The following is an 18,878-nucleotide window of genomic DNA, read 5'->3' as shown; positions in this document are numbered from 1 at the left end:
GGAGGACCCCATACCCTCCCTAGACTCTGCTTCAGCACGTCCTATGAAGCTGGAAACTACTGCAGCTTCCCTCTCTGATTCACTATTACCCCAAATTCAGCTAATGCTGAAAAAAAGGATTTTCACAAATCTCTAACGGCATAACCTCCAAACTCACCAAAGAGATCCGAGACCTCGGATACCAAACAGCTGCGCTGGAAGACCACATGGATAATGCAACTACAGTCTTTGAGTCCCACGAAAAAGAAGTCGAGCAGATACAGAAGGAAATCTTCATCCTCCACGACAAGTGGGATGATGCTGAAAACAGAGCTCGTAGAGACAACCTACGAATATGGGGCCTCCCAGAATCCATTGAAGATCTTCAATCCACCATAACAGACCTTTTCCAGGAATTATGCCCCAATATTCCTATAGAACAAATGGAGATGGACAGACTCCACAGAGCGTTAAGAGCCCGCAAGGCTGGGGGCCCACCAAGAGACATTGTCCTGAAAATGCACTACCACCGCTCTAAAGAACAACTGCTTAATATGGCTCGCTCCATCTCAAAGCTCTCCTTCCAGGGTCACTATTATCAATTATTCCCTGACCTGGCCCCTTCAATCCTTGCTAAAAGGACAGCCCTCAAGCCCTATTTGGAAATTTTGCAGCAAAAGCGCATCCAGTATAGGTGGGGCTTCCCGTTTACGCTGACATTCCTCTTCCAAGCTAACACCCATACTATCCTGTCCCCGGATAGAGCTCGGCGCTGCTTTACGGACATGTGCTTCCAGCTCCCGGACCAGCAATCAGGTTCACCAGATGCATTGCAACCTTCTAGATCTCCCCGGAAACCAACGAGCAACTGTGAGCCATAATCTTGGGAGGTGCTGCCTCCTGCCATTCAAGTCAGACTGACCTTGAGGGTGCCTTTCCAAGAAAAGTATCCAACTCCAACTGAAGAGACTCCAACATCCTTAAATACATTGCTGGACATGTTATGACCATGCGTATACTTCCCTGTCTTCGAAGGCCTTTCCAACTCCTATGTTCCACAGGCAAACTTTATAGCCTCCTAATGAAACAGAAAATGCATGATTGACGCAGGCAACTTGGCAGCGATACCTTTATCACTTATGGACTAACTTCATATATGCATGTAGAATCGCCACTCCGCCGATAGAAGTAAAAAGAATGAAAAAACTACTGGAGTAAGGGAAATGGAAGGGTCTGCCAAATACTACCCATGGACTGGGATTCTGGTTATCTTTAGTTAATAGACTCTAGAATTTAGTTCTTGGGGCCTATACGCTCTATGCTACAAACCAACTCTTCTTTTCTAACTCTTTCCACCTTCTTCTCTTATTTATTTTTATTTTCTCCTTTCCTCTGCTTCTTCCTTTCCTCTCTACTATTTTTTATTTCCCCCCCCCCCACCTCCTCATGCACTTGGTTCTCCTCTGAATATTTTATATAAAGCTTAAGAACGCCTCTTTGGCATTGTTGCCGTGTGTCGTTCCCACGTTGTAGTTGATGTTATGACCACCAAAACAGCTCTTACCATGCTAGTTACTTGTAATGTCTTAAATGTCTTCCATGTTGAATTTACAGGTCTGGCACCTTCTCTATATCGCTCCCACACCTCCTTCTCCCCACTCTCTCCCCCTCACTTTCTCCCCCTATTCTTCTCCCGTGGGGCTGGGTGTCCCAGATATCCAATGTTTATAGTTCTTTATATAACTGCCCATGAATTTAAAAATTATCTTGCACAATGTGCAGGGCTTTAATTCCCCCAATAAACGATCCAAAACTTTCTGCTATTATAAAAAAGTCCATGCCAATATTGTATGCTTGAAGAAATTTTTCCACTAATCCTTCCCCGCGTTCTCTCTTCACCCATTCCCATTTTTTTTCATCAACTGCTTCATCTAAAACAAAAACTGTCACAATATGCTTCAACCGGTTAGTCCCCTTTACTCACACATTATTTACACTGGGAAGAGCCCACTAACTAATTTTAAACATAAAATATAACTTTTATTCACTCTGTTAAAAATTGAGCTCACTGACAAACATACACAGATATATATCAATCTAAATGATCAATTTACGATCAGTAAAGTATCACACATCAACTATCTCTGACCCCGAAGGCCATTATCTATTACTCACAGGTATAATTCAACATGTCCCGGTAACCATTGTATCGTACTATACCCCAAATACCGGACAAATACATTTCCTTACAAAATTGTTTGAACTGGTAGAGACAAATAAATATGGGACGGTCATACTGTGAGGGGACTCAAATTGTATTTTGAACGCGGGCCTGGACAGAAACTCCATAACTCATCTGACACCTCTGCTGCCGCCCTAGAAATCCCTGTCACATAATCTTCGAGTATTGCTCACCCAGCACCACGTAGTCGATTTCTAGAGGGAAACCAACACTACCAAATATTTTATGCATTTTTCAGCCCCACACTCCCTATATAGAAGAATAGACCACATTCTAATATCTTCCTGCCACAAATAACCTGTACTAAAATTCTTTCCATTCCTTGGATGGACCACAGCCCAGTATCAATATCCATGCAGCTCTTTAATGTCAAAACGCACTAATACCACATGGGCCATTAATGATTCTCTTCTAGCACTACCCGAGGTACTGTCTCTGATAACACCACAATTAGAAGGATACTTTGCTATAAATAGCCCCTCCGCCTCCTCACCCATGTCACTGTGAGAGGCGCATAAGGTAGTCCTCCGCCCGGCGAAAGAGAGAGCGCCTATCCTGACAACTAGAATTAGAGCAAAAGGTTCTACAGTTAGAAGACAAGGCCAAAAATCACCCATCTTGGGAGAATTTAAGATTAATCTCTCAAGCTAGGACAGAACTAGACCTATGTATTTCAAAACTTGTTGAGTGCAAACTAAGATGGTCCTGCTGACACTTTTATGTGGTAAATAACAAACTGTCTACTCCCTTAGCCCGCAGGCTATGAGCCAGCGCTACGATAAGCCCTTTTTTAGGCTCCGCACTAGACATAATACAATCACGGCAAACCTATTCACTATAGTATCAGAGTTCAGACAACTTTTCGATAAGCTTTACTCCCAGTCACATCACCGATCCCCAGAACAGATAACCTCTTACTTTCACGATATCACATTTCCCATGCTTCCTAGCACATTCTTTGAACACTTGGCGGAAAAAATTATTCTAGAAGAAGTCATAGAAGCTATAAAAGCATTGAAAATTAATAAACACCTGGGACCGGATGGTTTTTCTTCTTCTTACTATAAAAATAAAATTTCCCCCATTCTGCACACATCTTGCAAATTACTTTAACGCCATCCGAGATGGATAGCAAATAGGTCAGACTTCTCTCTTGGCAGCTATCTCCATGATACCAAAGCCTGAAAGAGATTTGCTGGATAAATAGTACTACTATATCCTTAATTAATGTAGACATGAAGCTTCTTACTAAAATTTTGGCCTTTTTGGACGACAAGCTCCAGACAGCATACGTCGATTCACCCAACTCACCCACATTTGTCAAAATAGGGGCATTCCTGCAAAGTTGCTCTCCTTGGATTTGTACACTATAAGCTGGCCATATATGTTTTCAGTACTGGAACACTGGAAATTTCCCGCTGAATTCCTCACATGGCTACGTATTTTATATTCTTCCCCCAAAGCCTTTGTTCATTACAAGGGCTTTTGCTCAGATAACATCTCGATCCGGCGAGGCACAAGGCAGGGCTGTCCATTGTCCCCCCTCCTTTTCATTCTAGCGATAGAGTTATTAGCGATTAAAATTGGAAACAACCCTGACATCAGGTGAATTGAAATTGCCTATATTCACCATAAAATTAGCATGTTTGCTGATGATATATTGGCTATAATATCTTCTACCTATACCACTATCCCTAACCTAATGGCGGAACTGTCCAGGTTTGGGTCTCTGTCTGGCCTTATCATCAACAGCGCAAAGTCAAAAGCTTTCAACCACACATTACCCCCAGATATGGTCTCCCTACTCCAAACCAACTTCCCCTTTAAATGGATGATGGGGACATTGGGCTACTTGGGCATTAATTTAACAAGCTCCTACACCTCGCTATATGAGCAAAATTACATGCCACTCCTCTGTAAACTCATTCATTGATCCTTTTTTTTTTAAAATTAACTTTTATTGATAGATTTAAAATAATGCGCCTCAAAAGACATACAAGACACACAACATCTAGAACACAACAAGAAGAGCAAGAGTCCCAGAAGACCCCATCGATAGTGAAAAAATATCTCAACTGTTAATCACTAATCAGCCACATGAGGATGAACCAGTGGCTAGTGTTAGTTCTGATACAGAATATCTCTCACTTAGGACATGAGTGATGCTACTAGCTGATACAATTCTAGTTTTTTTCCTTAGAGGGACCCCTAATGATAGTGCTCGCTCTCGAATAAGGGTAGTCAAGGATTAGACCTAGTGATGTGGGAGTTATTAGTAATTGTTAGGATATTGATTCAGAATAACATATTTATGCTTGTAAGTGAAATGACTCAGTTCCAATCTCAAAGGAACTGGTCGGGTTCTGGTATTGGTTTGACGCATTTCCGTCAACTAAGTGACACATTAGGAACCCTAGATGATTAGGAACAAATTGCCAATAGAGTAGCAATTTGGACAGGTGATACAGACTGTATACGTCTTGTAGAAAAAGTAGAGCCGATACTGGCAAAGAGATGCTAACAAGAAGAGTCTCGTTGTGATACTGAATCACGCTACAAATGGAGAATTCTCCTATCAGGCTGTCCAAAGTAGATGGAACACACATTAATGTGGGTCCCTAATGACCAGGATTGTCATAGGGCCTGGGTCCATCCATGTGAAAATAGTGGACTAATAAGAAACCTTTGAGGAATAGCCCTCAAGTAGATTCCAGAGCTGAAAGTAGCTTAGCCCTTAGACGATTCTTATCACATCTGAGCCAATACTCAGCAGATAATAAGATAAAGTTTCATTAGCTTAATAAGTTCCCAAATGTAATGAGCCATACTCGATAAATACAAGACCTAGTCTAGGTAATAATAATAAATGTAGCCCAACTAGACCTAGCTAAGGAACCACAGACATGCCAGCATCTCCAGCCCAGAAAGTAGACTGGAGAGCAATGAAGCCAGTAAGTCCTAACAGCACTTTTAAGAGGCAATAAGAAGTACACCCCTAGGGGTGTGAGACAATGACAACCAATCAGGTAAGGCCCAGCCTGGAGAGCACGCCCCGATATGGGAGGATGCATAATATGTATAGAGTGGCATAGGTGGATCCCGGACTCTGTGACTGATTAAACGATAATAGTCCCATAGCTGGTGGCATGTAAGCAATATTGCCATGCTCAGACTACTTCTGGAAAGCTGGGGCCAATACCACATCTCATGGATTGGAAGAGTGAATTCCCCAAAAATGACATTTCTGCCTAAACTGCTTTACTTTTTCCGATACATGTACCTGGGCGCATCATGAAGATACTTCAGCAGATGACCCTTTGCTTTATTTGGAATAACTCTATTCCTATTGTGTCATGCTCTACTTTATACAGACATAGACTGCAGGGAGGATTGGGAGCTCCAAATATATTGAAATACTACCAAGCTGCCCAGGTGGCCCAACTAGCCCTCCTTCATTCCACAACCAATGTGCCTCTTTGGCTTGCTCTAGAGGCCATGGAATTACACCCTCTCACAGTGGACTCGATTTTGTGGACTACTCCGACTCCTAGACAACCTATCGCTAAACCCATTATAAAACATTCCCTAAAAATCTGGGATTCCATGAAGTACTCTGGGAAACTTATCTCCCCTCACTTACCCCTTCTACCATTTTTGCATACCTCCTTATTCCCACCAGGTCTTGACTCCCCACTGTCCTTTGAAAGTTGGACAAGCAAAGGTATATCCAAAATACACCACTTACTTTCATTAAATGATATAATTACATTCCCTGCCCTTCAGAAGTTTGGCCTACCATCTTCTGAAATATTCCACTATTTACTGCTCAAGAATTTCATAACCTCTCTTCTCAAAAACACAAACTCCCCATTAAAAACAACCCCCTTTGAAAAATTCTGTCTCAAATACCCACAAGCAAAAGGCCTTATCTCACAAATATATCCGGGCCGTGTACATACCTCCTATCGTTTGCAACTATCATATGTAGCAAAATGGGAGCGAGATATAGGTAACATTCTAAACAACGACGAATGGTTCCAGATTTGGAGATCAACCAATTGTGGTGCCCGCAATACACTGATGTTAGAAACATCGTATAAAATCCTATTATGCTGGTACTTAGTCCCTACAAGAATTGCTCACGCGGTTCCAGGTCATTCTAAAGACTGCTCCTCCCCAGAAAATATGTTTCACATATGGTGGTCCTGCACTCGAGTCAAAAGACTGTGGATTAGAGTATACTTCCTAATCTATACAGTAGCTAATCAAAACCTGCGTAAAAACCCATGGGAAGCCCTACTGAACAAAAGGATTGCAAATATATCTCCAAACTCTAGAAAGCTGATTTCGTTCTTCATCCTAGCCACAAAACAAACTATCGCTCGACCTTGGCAAAATACCTCACTGGTCTTCTCTGAGGTCAAATGCTGAATAAATTTGTACCTGATTAATGAGAAATTACCATCAATTTCAGAGGATAGGTATGACAGATTTCTGAATATTTGGACCCCATGGATAGATTACACCATCCCTACAGTGGAGGCTGGCATCTCAACTGCACTATAAATACAAAGCCCGAAAGCTAACCTTGGGGATCCCGCCCCCCTTGGGTTGCTGCCCCATAAGAGAAGAACATCCCTCACCCCCTCGATACCCCACCCCAATACCTGCCTACCTCCCTCCTTTTCCCCTTCTGCAAGTTGGTCCTGGCCAGGCCAATGAGGTTTTTGAATCGTTTTTCAAACAAAACAACAAAGAAAGCTAGAGAAGAATCTGGCTATAATAGATTAGAATTGTACTATTACCACTAACCCAGCCAGCCTTGTACGCCTTCATACATTATCTCAATGTTATATTCCTTTGTAAAATGAAACATTTTTATTAAAAATTGTTAAAAAAAAAATGTTAGCCCTCTGTGATTTTTATGGATAACTTGCTCAGAAAAAAAATAAAGATTATTATTTTTAAAATTAAGATTGGGAAACCTAAAGCGAGATAAGTCTGCATGTCCCTGACTGCCTGCCATACATCCGCCACCAGGGCCACAGGATATTTATTTTGACATCTTTCAAGAGGCTTTGGTGACATATGGCAGATTTGACAACCCTGTCGTGTATCTGGGAGTTCTCCCCTTTGTCTGGGAGGCTCATGGACATTATGGAAGAGTTGACAAGCATGTAATAATCTTCACTGTCTTCTGTTTTGTCTGTTTTACATTTAGAACAATGGAAATCCATGTTTTCACAGTCACCAATGTAACAGCGGGTGTTGCCATCCTGGGAGCTCTGTATACCAAGCATTTTGTGTACCAAAATATGGTAAAACTCGGAAATGTCTCGGCCCGGTGAGTACCTGTAACCAGCTGTTGTCCTGGTTTCTCATCCACACACAGTATAAGGGCTCAGTCACACGGGCGTTTGTACGCACGTCTGTCAGTTGCATTTGCTGGCTGCATTTAAATAGAACCAATGCTTTTCAATGGGAGTGTGCACATGTGCGAATTTTAAATGAGCATAAACATACGTGGCAAAAATTATAGGACACCGGTTCGCAGAATGCATGTAACTGCGGCAAACGGGTGTTGTGTGTAAGTGAAACCCGTGGATGTGAAACACCTTGCGCTCAATGGGGCTGGCCCCATTGACCACAGGTGGAACCCCTGAATGTGACAGCATCCAGCTGTTTCACATCCAAGGAATCCCCTGCTGCAGCTGTCAGCCACAGCAGGGGATAGCGGGCAGCACACTTTTTCCCGCCGTGACGCCCGCTTCGGGGACGCAAATTTTTGAACGCATAACTGATGCATTCAAAAATTTGTGCGTCAAAATGCCCGTTTGACTGAGCCCTAAGGCGTCGTTTACACGGGTTTTAAACTGGCATATTCATGTTAGATTGTTCTGCCATGGTTATGTCCATTTAATCCATGGTAGAATATTGAAGTTATAGTTTGGAGTTCTGCTGTAGTCAATGGGGTAAATGCGCATTCGCCCGCCGGATCTGGTTTCCATGTGATTGTCATGTTAATTATTATTGCTGTAATGTTGATTTCAAAATCTGCATGAAAAAAATGTGTCCTATATGATCTACAGCCGGGATCTGCCTGCCAATTCATGGAATGCTAAAATGGTGTGAAATGGGCAGAAAATTGGGTGCAGAATCTGTATTTTAGGGTGACTACCCACTAGCGTTTTTTTTACTGCTAAATTTGCAGCGTTTTTTTTTTCTGCAGGGGTCTATGAGCTATGGACTTGTAAAGCTAAAATCGCGATCGCACAAAATCGCGATTTCGCGGTAAATCGCGATTTTAACATTACAAGTCCCATAGACCCCTGCAGAAAAAAAAAAACCGCTGCGAATTTCACAGTGAAAAAAAATGCTAGTGGGTAGGAGCCCTAATTCAGAGGCAAAATACCCCATGAGAGCAAGAACTATAAGACATGTCTGTCTAAGTAACTATTTGCATTGCCCATAAAAAAAAAATCCTGAGCACTTTATCTTCTAACCTTACATCAAGCTGATCCTCTTTTATCCCTCCTGGAAATGTATAGCTGAATCCACTCTCGGAGTGCTTGTACATGTAGCATTAGTGCGCCGCGCACTTTTACTGCATATCACATTTCCAATGCAGTTTTTAGATGCATGGGTTTTACAGATACAAAATATTAAAACCTCGTTTCATCTGTACAAACCGTCGCAGCTAAAGACGACATAAAATACTGCTGTCATTCAAGGAAAAACCCCATACGATTGGTGACGTAGTGTCAGACAGGACATTCTTGGTACATGGACCTCCAGCCTCACACTGCATTTCTAATCACTGAGTTTAAATGTTTCAAATGATTCAATAAAAATGATCAAATCCGACAAAAAAACCCTGAAAACCTACTGATACAAAGATGCAAGAGCAGGAACACCCCAGCTCCCTGCAGCAGGCAGAAAGACACAATGCTATATGGAGGAGCACAGGTGCAGAATACTGATGTACGACCGCTCTCACACCAACCATACACTGGGGGGCTGCTAGTATTATACCTGCACATAGATGAGGCTTGTATAGGGGGCCAGTCACACTACATGTAGTGCACCTTGCAGGCTTACAGCAATTAGTGATGCCCCTACTATTACATCAAAGGAGTTGTCCTGCATATTTTAAGGGCTCGTTCAGACAAGCAGAGATTCACACATTTTTCCGCACAGAAAAAAACGCAACGCGCGTGCAGGAAAAAATCTGCACCTATAAAAGATAGAACATATAATAATCTTTATTTGTATAGCGCCAACTTATTCCGCAGCGCTTTCAGGCATGGGATAAATGTAAAACAATGCAGCAATTACAATGTGAGGTACATTCAGTTTGAAACAAATGGGGTGTGGGTTGTACAGGAGGTGCAAGGGGGGCAGGATTTAGTATGCTACCCTGAAGAGGTGCATTTTTACGGCACATCTGAAATTTTGTGCATTGGGAATTGTCCAGATGCCTTGGGGTAGAGGATGGGTGCTGCTCTGGGGAAGTCCTGCAGGTGAGCATGGGAGGTTCGTATTACAGGGGTGTTTAGTCTGAGTGTGTTAGTAGATCGGAGTGAGCGAATTGGGTGGTGTACTGGCAGGAGGGAGGCGATGTATGGTGGCGCAGCGCCATGCAGAGCTTTGTGGGTGAGGTTGAGGAGTTTAAATTTAGTTATGCAGTGGATAGGCAATCAATGTAGCGACTTGTACAGTGTAGAGGCGTCTTAGAAACGGTTGGATAGAAAAAAAGAGCCTAGCTGCCGCATTTAGTATGGATTGGAGCGAGTCTGGTGTGGGGGAGGCCAATGAGTAGCAAGTTGCAGTAGTCGAGTCGGGAGTGGATGAGGGCGAGTGGATGAGTGTCTTTAGCGTGTCTGTGGTGAGGAACGGACGTTTTTTTAGCAATATTTCTGAGGTGCATGTGGCATGTTTGAGCCAGAGATTAGAAATGGGGGGTAAAGGAGAGGTGTCCAATGTGACCCCAAGGCAGCGGGCATGCTGTCTGGGGGTTATGAAGGTCCCAGACACTGGAATGGAGATGTTGAGGGGAGGTCGGTTGGAAGGCGGAAAAATTAGGAGGTCAATTTTAGAGAGGTTTAGTTTGAGAAAAAAGGAAGACATAGTATGGGTGATACAGACAGTCGGCGATACAGACAGTCAAGCCCTTATACAGCTGAGTCAACGGAAAAATAAAAAAGTTATGGCTTTTGGAAAATGGAGATGAAAAAATACCAAAAATCGTTTGGTGCTCAACGCCAAAATAGGCCACATCATTAAGGGGTTAATAACAAAAGCTGAGCTTTTCTTTTTTGCTTTCAAGCATAAAGTGTTATTAACCAACCATCCGGTGGGGCTGACCACGCCCCTTGGAAACCGTATTTATTAACCAGAAAAAAAAGTCAGGCGGGCTGACCACGCCCCATAGATGACTTTTTTACATTTATTTTCAAACGTAAGGTGTCATCAATCAACTGCAAACCCAAATTCACTAGAAAAACTAACTGCAACTTTTATTTTAATTATGAGTGTATGGACTTTTTTTTTTCTCACTAGCTGAACCAAATACCCATATAAACACGTTTTTTAATACTTTTTTTTTTTCTCCACCAAACCTTCCAACAACATCTCAAATAATAAAGAGAACATATAAACTCCATGCAGGTTTTGTCCTTGGTCAGATTTGCACATAGTATTCCAGCATTGGAAAGCAGCGGTCCTAACCACTAAACTACGCACCCTGCAGAATCAACAATCTTTAGACCTTTGGCGGGATCTCCATCTGCCGGGTTAACCGTCGCAAAAGAAAAAACTTCACTATCGATTAAGTTAGGCAGGCCCTCGACGGATGCCTGGCTGGTCAGTTTTTGATCAATGTGTACTGTAATGATTTTAAGACTGTAACCAAATCTCAGTCACTCGTTTCTCTTGACGGGTCCAAACAATTTTTCCATGCATTGTTACATGATGACTTACCAGCTAGACCGACCTCCGGCGCTGCCAAGGGTAGGGTCCTCGCCAACCTGCCGCGTTGACTCCTTCTGTGTCAGGCCGAGTGCTGCCGCCTGCTCCTAGGCAAAGCCCCTCGAGCCGTTCCCTCTGCGATACTCCGGACTGGCGGCTACCGTGAGCGCATCTGCTTCCAGCGGCGAACCTGCCCGTCACTTGGAAAGTATGACAAAGAAATTGACGGCGGTCGGTGACGACTCAACTGGTAATGCCGTTCCTGATGCCTGCTCTCTACATCACTGCTACCAGCCTCGCGTGCCCCTGCATTCCTCCTATTGCTCACCAACTTCCTCCCCCATTCGCCTTCAAGCAGAGAGTGTGAGACGCACTGTGTTCCCTTGCGACCTCCATCTACCTACGCCTGCCCTACTGCCCCTGCTGCCTATGCTGTGTGGGCTAAGAGACCCCTTGCCTTCTGCAACTCCCCGTCTCTCAATACCAAACTGGGCTATCTGCCCTGCATGCTGGCAGCCCGTGCAGGGGAGCGTGGGGCAGCATGCCGTATGCTATCAGAAGGCTGAGGACACGTGTCCCAGCACCCCCTGCACGCGCTGCAGCTGAACCTCTGCCTTTTTTACGGACTGTTGGAGCCTTATCCCCTGGCCCTGCAATACCTCCCTCTGCTAAGATCCAACAATTTTTGTGCCCTCCTCTTCCTGCTCCTAAACCTATCCCTTTCCGGTCACTGACCTCACTCCTGTAACTCCGCCCCCAGTCCCTGGCAGCTTCGTTAAGCACTCTGCTGCCTTCAAGGTCTGGGGATTTACAGTACATAATGGCTGGCTATATACAGTGGTCTGGGGATTTACAGTAAACTATGGCTGGTTATACACAGGGGTCTGGGGATTTACAGTACACTATGGCTGGCTATATACAGGGGTCTGGGGATTTACAGTACACTATACCTGGTTATATACAGGGGTCTGGGGATTTACAGTACGGTATGGCTGGCTATATACAGTGGTCTGGAGATTTACAGTACACTATGGATAGTTATATACAGGGGTCTGGGGATTTACAGTTCACTATGGATAGTTATATACAGGGGGCTGGGGATTTACAGTACACTATGGCTGGTTATATACAGGAGTCTGGGGATTTACAGTACACTATGGCTGGTTATATACAGGTGCCTGGGGATTTACAGTATACTATGGCTGGTTATATACAGGGGGCCGGGGATTTACAGTACACTATGGCTGGTTATGTACAGGGGTCTGAGGATTTACAGTACACTATGGATGGTTATATACAGGGGTCTGGGTATTTACAGTACACTATGGCTGGTTATATACAGGGGTCTGGAGATTTACAGTACACTATGGATGGTTATATACAGGTGCCTGGGGATTTACAGTACACTATAGCTGGTTATATACAAGGGTCTGGGGATTTACAGTACACTATAGATGGTTATATACAGGAGTCTGGATTTACAGTATACTATGGCTGATTATATACAGGGGTCTGGGGATTTACAGTACACTATGGCTGCCTATATACAGGGGTCTGGATTTACAGTACACTATAGACGGTACAATTTGCTTGTACAGCTGTTGTTTTTATGGTTTTTGTAAGCATCTCCCCAGTTTACACAAGACAATGTGATGCCGGCAAACAAGGATCTTCATGTCCACATAGTAAATTAGATCTGCTGACAAGGGAGCGTTTGCTTGTTTGTCAACTGATTGCGGGCAAAACTTCATAAGAGAACAATCAGCAACGAGCATTCATATTAACCCTTGTGCTGCTGATCATCAGCCCATGATAAAGAGTTTTAGATGGAACGTAAGTCCTTATGGAAAATTCAGCCCCGTGTTAAAGGAGATGTCTCGAGGAAGCAGTTAATTTTTTTTTTTGCCCAGTCCCCCCCATTAAACACACATTACTAAGCCCCCCTGTAAATGACATTTCTAGCTGGTTCGTACTTACCGTTCCAGCGTTTCAGCAAGTTATAAAAGTTTCCTCAAGATGGCCGCCGGCTCTTTCCCAGTCGCTCGCTGCAGCCCGACGTGCGCGCTCCCGAGACGCCGCCAGCTGTGTCTCCATGGCAACCGGACGCATCGCAGCCGCCGACCAGACGCCCCGCAGCCGCCGACCAGACAGCAGGTAACCGGCGCTAGCCCCCGGCTCCCCAGCGCTAGCTCCCCCGGCGCAGCGACAGCCCCCCCCATCGCAGCGACAGCCCCCCCGGCCTAGCGCTAGCTCCCCCGGCGCAGCGACAGCCCCCCCGGCCTAGCGCTAGCTCCCCCGGCCTAGCGACAGCCCCCCCGGCCTAGCGCTAGCTCCCCCGGCCTAGCGACAGCCCCCCCGGCCTAGCGACAGCCCCCCCCCGGCCCACCGCTAGCTCCCCCGGCGCAGCGACAGCCCCCCCGGCCTAGCGACAGCCCCCCCGGCCTAGCGCTAGCTCCCCCGGCCTAGCGACAGCCCCCCCGGCCTAGCGCTAGCTCCCCCGGCCTAGCGACAGCCCCCCCGGCCTAGCGACAGCCCCCCCCGGCCCACCGCTAGCTCCCCCGGCGCAGCGACAGCCCCCCCGGCCTAGCGACAGCCCCCCCGGCCTAGCGCTAGCTCCCCCGGCGCAGCGGCAGCCCCCCCGGCGCAGCGGCAGCCCCCCCGCCCGGCGCAGCCCGGCGCAGCGGCAGCCCCCCCCCGACCCATCACTTACCTGGGAGGCTTCTCGGGGCTGCTGGGCTGGGCTGGTCTTCTCCGCTGGGCAGCTCCAGTTTCTGCACCTTCCTCTAACAGAGGATGGTGCAGAATGGCCGCTTCAGCGCGCTCCCGAGCAGTGACAGCTCGTCTGCGCATGCGCAGAAGAGCTGTAGCGGGGAGCACACTGAAGCGGCTCGTGCTGAATAGAGAAGACCGGACTGCGCAAGCGCGTCTAAAAAAGCAAGCTGCGAGCGAATTTAGACGGAACCATGGAGACGAGGACGCTAGCAACGGAGCAGGTAAGTGGAATAACTTCTGTATGGCTCATATTTAATGCACAATGTACATTACAAAGTGCATTAATATGGCCATACGGAAGTGTATAACCCCACTTGGTTTCGCGAGACCACCCCTTTAAGTTGCCTTTACATGAGACGACTATTGTCTGAATAATCTCTGGAAACAGCAATTTTAGTGATAACGGTTCATTATCAATATGGCCACCGACAGAGCAATGAGTGATAATTTGCTCACTATTTGCTGGTCGTCTCATTGCAGCTCACTGAAATAATAGTCGCTGGTTGATCAAAAGTCCTCTTGTGTAAAGTAACAGTCGTTTGTGCTTGAAAGATTTGTGCATTTGTTTAAATGGCTGTCTCCTATGATGATAAGTCACCAAAGAACTATTGAACAATAAGTTATCTGCGTAAATGCAAATAATAACTCCCACTTGTACACTTCAGTGACACTTTGTGAGCTGGAGCCTGACAGACAGTTCCTTCATGCAAGGGTGCATTCACACGAGCGCGTGGTTGTGCATATATACGTGCGCACAAAACCGGCGCACCCACATACGTGCACAAACATGCATGAATGTATGTCCGTGCAGCATTGCTTTCAATGGGGCCACGGCTGCTGGTGGCCCCATTGAAAACAATGGCGTGCCGGAAACCCTGAAAATCATTCATATCTGGTGCAACTAGTCGCTTGAGTCCCATCACTGTAATGAAGTTCTTCCAGCAGGCGTGGATTTAAAATCCTCGCCTGCTGAAAGGGCTCTGTCTGATTGGCTGAGCGCTTAGCCATTCATTGAATGACAGCTGAGCGCTGCCTGTGATTGGTCACAGCGCTTAGCCAATCACAGCAGCACTCATAGTAACATAGTTCGTAAGGCTGAATGAAGACAATGTCCATTTAGTCCAGCCTGTCTAGCCTCCTGTTTTGTTGCGGCCATTCATTGAATTCATTGAATGGCCGAGCGCTGCCTGTCATTGGCTGAGCGCTGTGACCAATCCCAGGCAGCGCTCAGCTGTCATTCAATGAATGGTTAAGTGCTCAGCCAATCAGACGCAGCCCTTTCAACAGGCAGGAATTTTAATTCTCCACCTGCTGAAAGAACTTTATTACAGTGACGGAACCAAAGGGGCTAGATGCGCCTGAGACCCAGAAGGGGCAGAGAGGTGATTATTAGAGATGAGCGAGCACCAAAATGCTCGGGTGCTCGTTACTCGAGACGAACTTTTTGCGATGCTCGAGGGTTCGTTTCGAGTAACGAACCCCATTGAAGTCAATGGGCGACCTGAGCATTTTTGTATATCGCCGATGCTCGCTAAGGTTTTCGTTTGTTAAAATCTGGGCAATTCAGAAAAGTGATGGGAACGACACTGCAACGGATAGGGCAGGCGAGGGGCTACATGTTGGGCTGCATCTCAAGTTCCCCGGTCCCACTACTAAGCCACAATAGCGGCAAGAGTGGGCCCCCCTCCTCCCAACAACTTTTACTTCTGAAAAGCCCTCATTAGCATAGCATACCTTAGCTAAGCACCATACTACCTCCAACAAAGCACAATCACTGCCTGCATGACACTCTGCTGCCACTTCTCCTGGGTTACATGCTGCCCAACCCCCCCCCACCCCCCGCACGACACAGTGTCCACAGCACACACCAAATTGTCCCTGCGCAGCCTTCAGCTGCCCTCATGCCATACCACCCTCATGTCTATTTATAACTGCGTCTGCCATGAGGAGGAACCGCAGGCACACACTGCAGAGGGTTGGCACGGCTAGGCAGCGACCCTCTTTAAAAGGGGCGGGGCGATAGCCCACAATGCTGTACAGAAGCAATGAGAAATCCAATACTGTGCCACCTCCATCCGGAGCTGCACACGTGGGCATAGCAATGGGGAACCCATGTGCCACACACTATTCATTCTGTCAAGGTGTCTGCATGCCCCAGTCAGACCGCGTTTTTTTTATAAATAGTCACAGGCAGGAACAACTCCGCAATGGGAATTCCGTGTGCACCCACAGCATGGGTGGCTCCCTGGAACCCACCGGCGGTACATAAATGTATCCCATTGCAGTGCCCTGGACAGCAGAGCTAACGTCAGATTAAATGCAGGTGGGCTTCAGCCCACACTGCATGCCCCAGTCAGACTGGGTTTCTTTAGAAGTGGACAGATGTAGTTACAACTCTGTGTGGACCCACAGCATGGGTGGGTGCCAGGAAGCCACCGGCGGTACATAAATATATCCTATTGCATTGCCCATCACAGCTAAGGTAATGTCGTGCTTAATGCAGGTGGGCTTCGGCCCACACTGCATGCCCCAGTCAGACTGGGGTTCTTTAGAAGTGGACGGATGTAGTTACAACTCCGTGTGGACCCACAGCATGGGTGGGTGCCAGGAAGCCACCGGCGGTACATAAATATATCCCATTGCATTGGGTGACACAGCGGTGACACAGTCTTGCTGGGGAGCCATAAAGCTGTCAAGGGCCTTAGAGAGTGTTGCCCTGCCTGTGCTGTACATGCTGCCTGATCTCCGCGCCTCCCCTGCTACCTGACCCTCGGAACTGCGCCTTCGGCTACTAGCGCTGTCGTATGGGAATTTTACCATCAGTTTGTCCGCCAGGGTCCTGTGGTATAGCAACACTCTCGAACCCCTTTCCTCTTCGGGTATGAGAGTGGAAAGATTCTCCTTATACCGTGGGTCGAGCAGTGTGTACACCCAGTAATCCGTAGTGGCCAGAATGCGTGCAACACGAGGGTCACGAGAAAGGCATCCTAACATGAAGTCAGCCATGTGTGCCAGGGTACCTGTACGCAACACATGGCTGTCCTCACTAGGAAGATCACTTTCAGAATCCTCCTCCTCCTCCTCCTCCTCCTCCTCCTCTGGCCATACACGCTGAAAGGATGACAGGCAAGCAGCATGTGTACCCTCAGCAGTAGGCCAAGCTGTCTCTTCCCCCTTCCTCCTCCTCCCCCTCCTCCACGCGCTGAGATATAGACATGAGGGTGCTCTGACTATCCAGCGACATACTGTCTTCCCCCGCCTCCGTTTCTGAGTGCAAAGCGTCTGCCTTTATGCTTTGCAGGGAACTTCTCAAGAGGCATAGCAGAGGAATGGTGACGCTAATGATTGCAGCATCGCCGCTCACCACCTGGGTAGACTCCTCAAACTTTCTAAGGACCTGGCAGATGTCTGCCAACCAGGCCCACTCTTCTGAAAAGAATTGAGGAGGCTGACTCCCACTGCGCCGCCCATGTTGGAGTTGGTATTCCACTATAGCTCTACGCTGCTCATAGAGCCTGGCCAACATGTGGAGCGTAGAGTTCCATCGTGTGGGCACGTCGCACAGCAGTCGGTGCACTGGCAGATTAAACCGATGTTGCAGGGTGCTCAGGGTGGCAGCGTCCGTGTGGGACTTGCGGAAATGTGCGCAGAGCCGGCGCACCTTTCCGAGCAGGTCTGTCAAGCGTGGGTAGCTTTTCAGAAAGCACTGAACCACCAAATTAAAGACGTGGGCCAGGCATGGCACATGCGTGAGGCTGCCGAGCTGCAGAGCCGCCACCAGGTTACGGCCGTTGTCACACACGACCATGCCCGGTTGGAGGCTGAGCGGCGCAAGCCAGCTGTCGGTCTGCTCTGTCAGACCCTGCAGCAGTTCGTGGGCCGTGTGCCTCTTATCTCCTAAGCTGAGTATTTTCCGCACGGCCTGCTGACGCTTGCCCACCGCTGTGCTGCCACGCCGCGCGACACCGACTGCTGCCGAAGTGCTGCTGCTGACACATCTTGAGTGCGAGAAAGAGGTTGCGGAGGAGGAGGGTGGTTTAGTGGAGGAAGCATACACCGCCGCAGATACCAGCACCGAGCTGCGGCCCGCAATTCTGGGGGTGGGTAGGACGTGAGCGGTCCCAGGCTCTGGCTCGGTCCCAGCCTCCACTAAATTCACCCAATGTGCCGTCAGGGAGATATAGTGGCCCTGCCCGCCTGTGCTTGTCCACGTGTCCTTTGTTAAGTGGACCTTGCCAGTAACCGCGTTGGTGAGGGCGCGTACAATGTTGCGGGAGACGTGGTCGTGCAGGGCTGGGACGGCACATCGGGAAAAGTAGTGCCGACTGGGAACCAAGTAGCGCGGGGCCGCCGCCATCATACTTTTGAAAGCCTCTGTTTCCACAACCCTATATGGCAGAATCTCCAGGCTGATAAATTTGGCTATGTGCACGTTTAACGCTTGAGCGTGCGGGTGCGTGGCGGCATACTTGCGCTTGCGCTCAAACACTTGCGCTAGCGACGGCTGGACGGTGCGCTGAGAGACATTGCTGGATGGGCCCGAGGACAGCGGAGGTGAGGGTGTGGGTGCAGGCCAGGAGACGGTAGTGCCTGTGTCCTGAGATGGGGGTTGGATCTCAGTGGCAGGTTGGGGCACAGGGGGAGAGGCAGCGGTGCAAACCGGAGGCGGTGAACGGCCTTCGTCCCACCTTGTGGGGTGCTTGGCCATCATATGTCTGCGCATGCTGGTGGTGGTGAGGCTGTTGGTGGTGGCTCCCCGGCTGATCTTGGCGCGACAAAGGTTGCACACCACTGTTCGTCCGTCGTCTGCACTCTCAGTGAAAAACTGCCAGACCTTTGAGCACCTCGGCCTCTGCAGGGTGGCATGGCGCGAGGGGGCGCTTTGGGAAACAGTTGGTGGATTATTCGGTCTGGCCCT

At 47.6% G+C, this 18,878-nt stretch overlaps 1 protein-coding gene across 1 annotated transcript in view; it reads left to right on the top strand.

Moving 5' to 3' along the window:
• Window positions 1–18,878, top strand: part of LOC136614489 (uncharacterized) — a 171,436-nt gene that overhangs the window by 60,279 nt on the left and 92,279 nt on the right. Inside the window, exon 4 of the mRNA XM_066594117.1 lies at window positions 7,443–7,565. Coding sequence (XP_066450214.1) covers window positions 7,443–7,565 — 123 coding nt within the window. The remainder of the gene's footprint in view (window positions 1–7,442; window positions 7,566–18,878) is intronic.

Source organism: Eleutherodactylus coqui, chromosome 1, assembly GCF_035609145.1.
Source record: "Eleutherodactylus coqui strain aEleCoq1 chromosome 1, aEleCoq1.hap1, whole genome shotgun sequence".
NCBI lineage: Eukaryota > Metazoa > Chordata > Amphibia > Anura > Eleutherodactylidae > Eleutherodactylus > Eleutherodactylus coqui.
The sequence above is the reverse complement of the archived record's forward strand: the minus strand, read 5'-3'. Positions and strand labels throughout refer to the sequence as shown.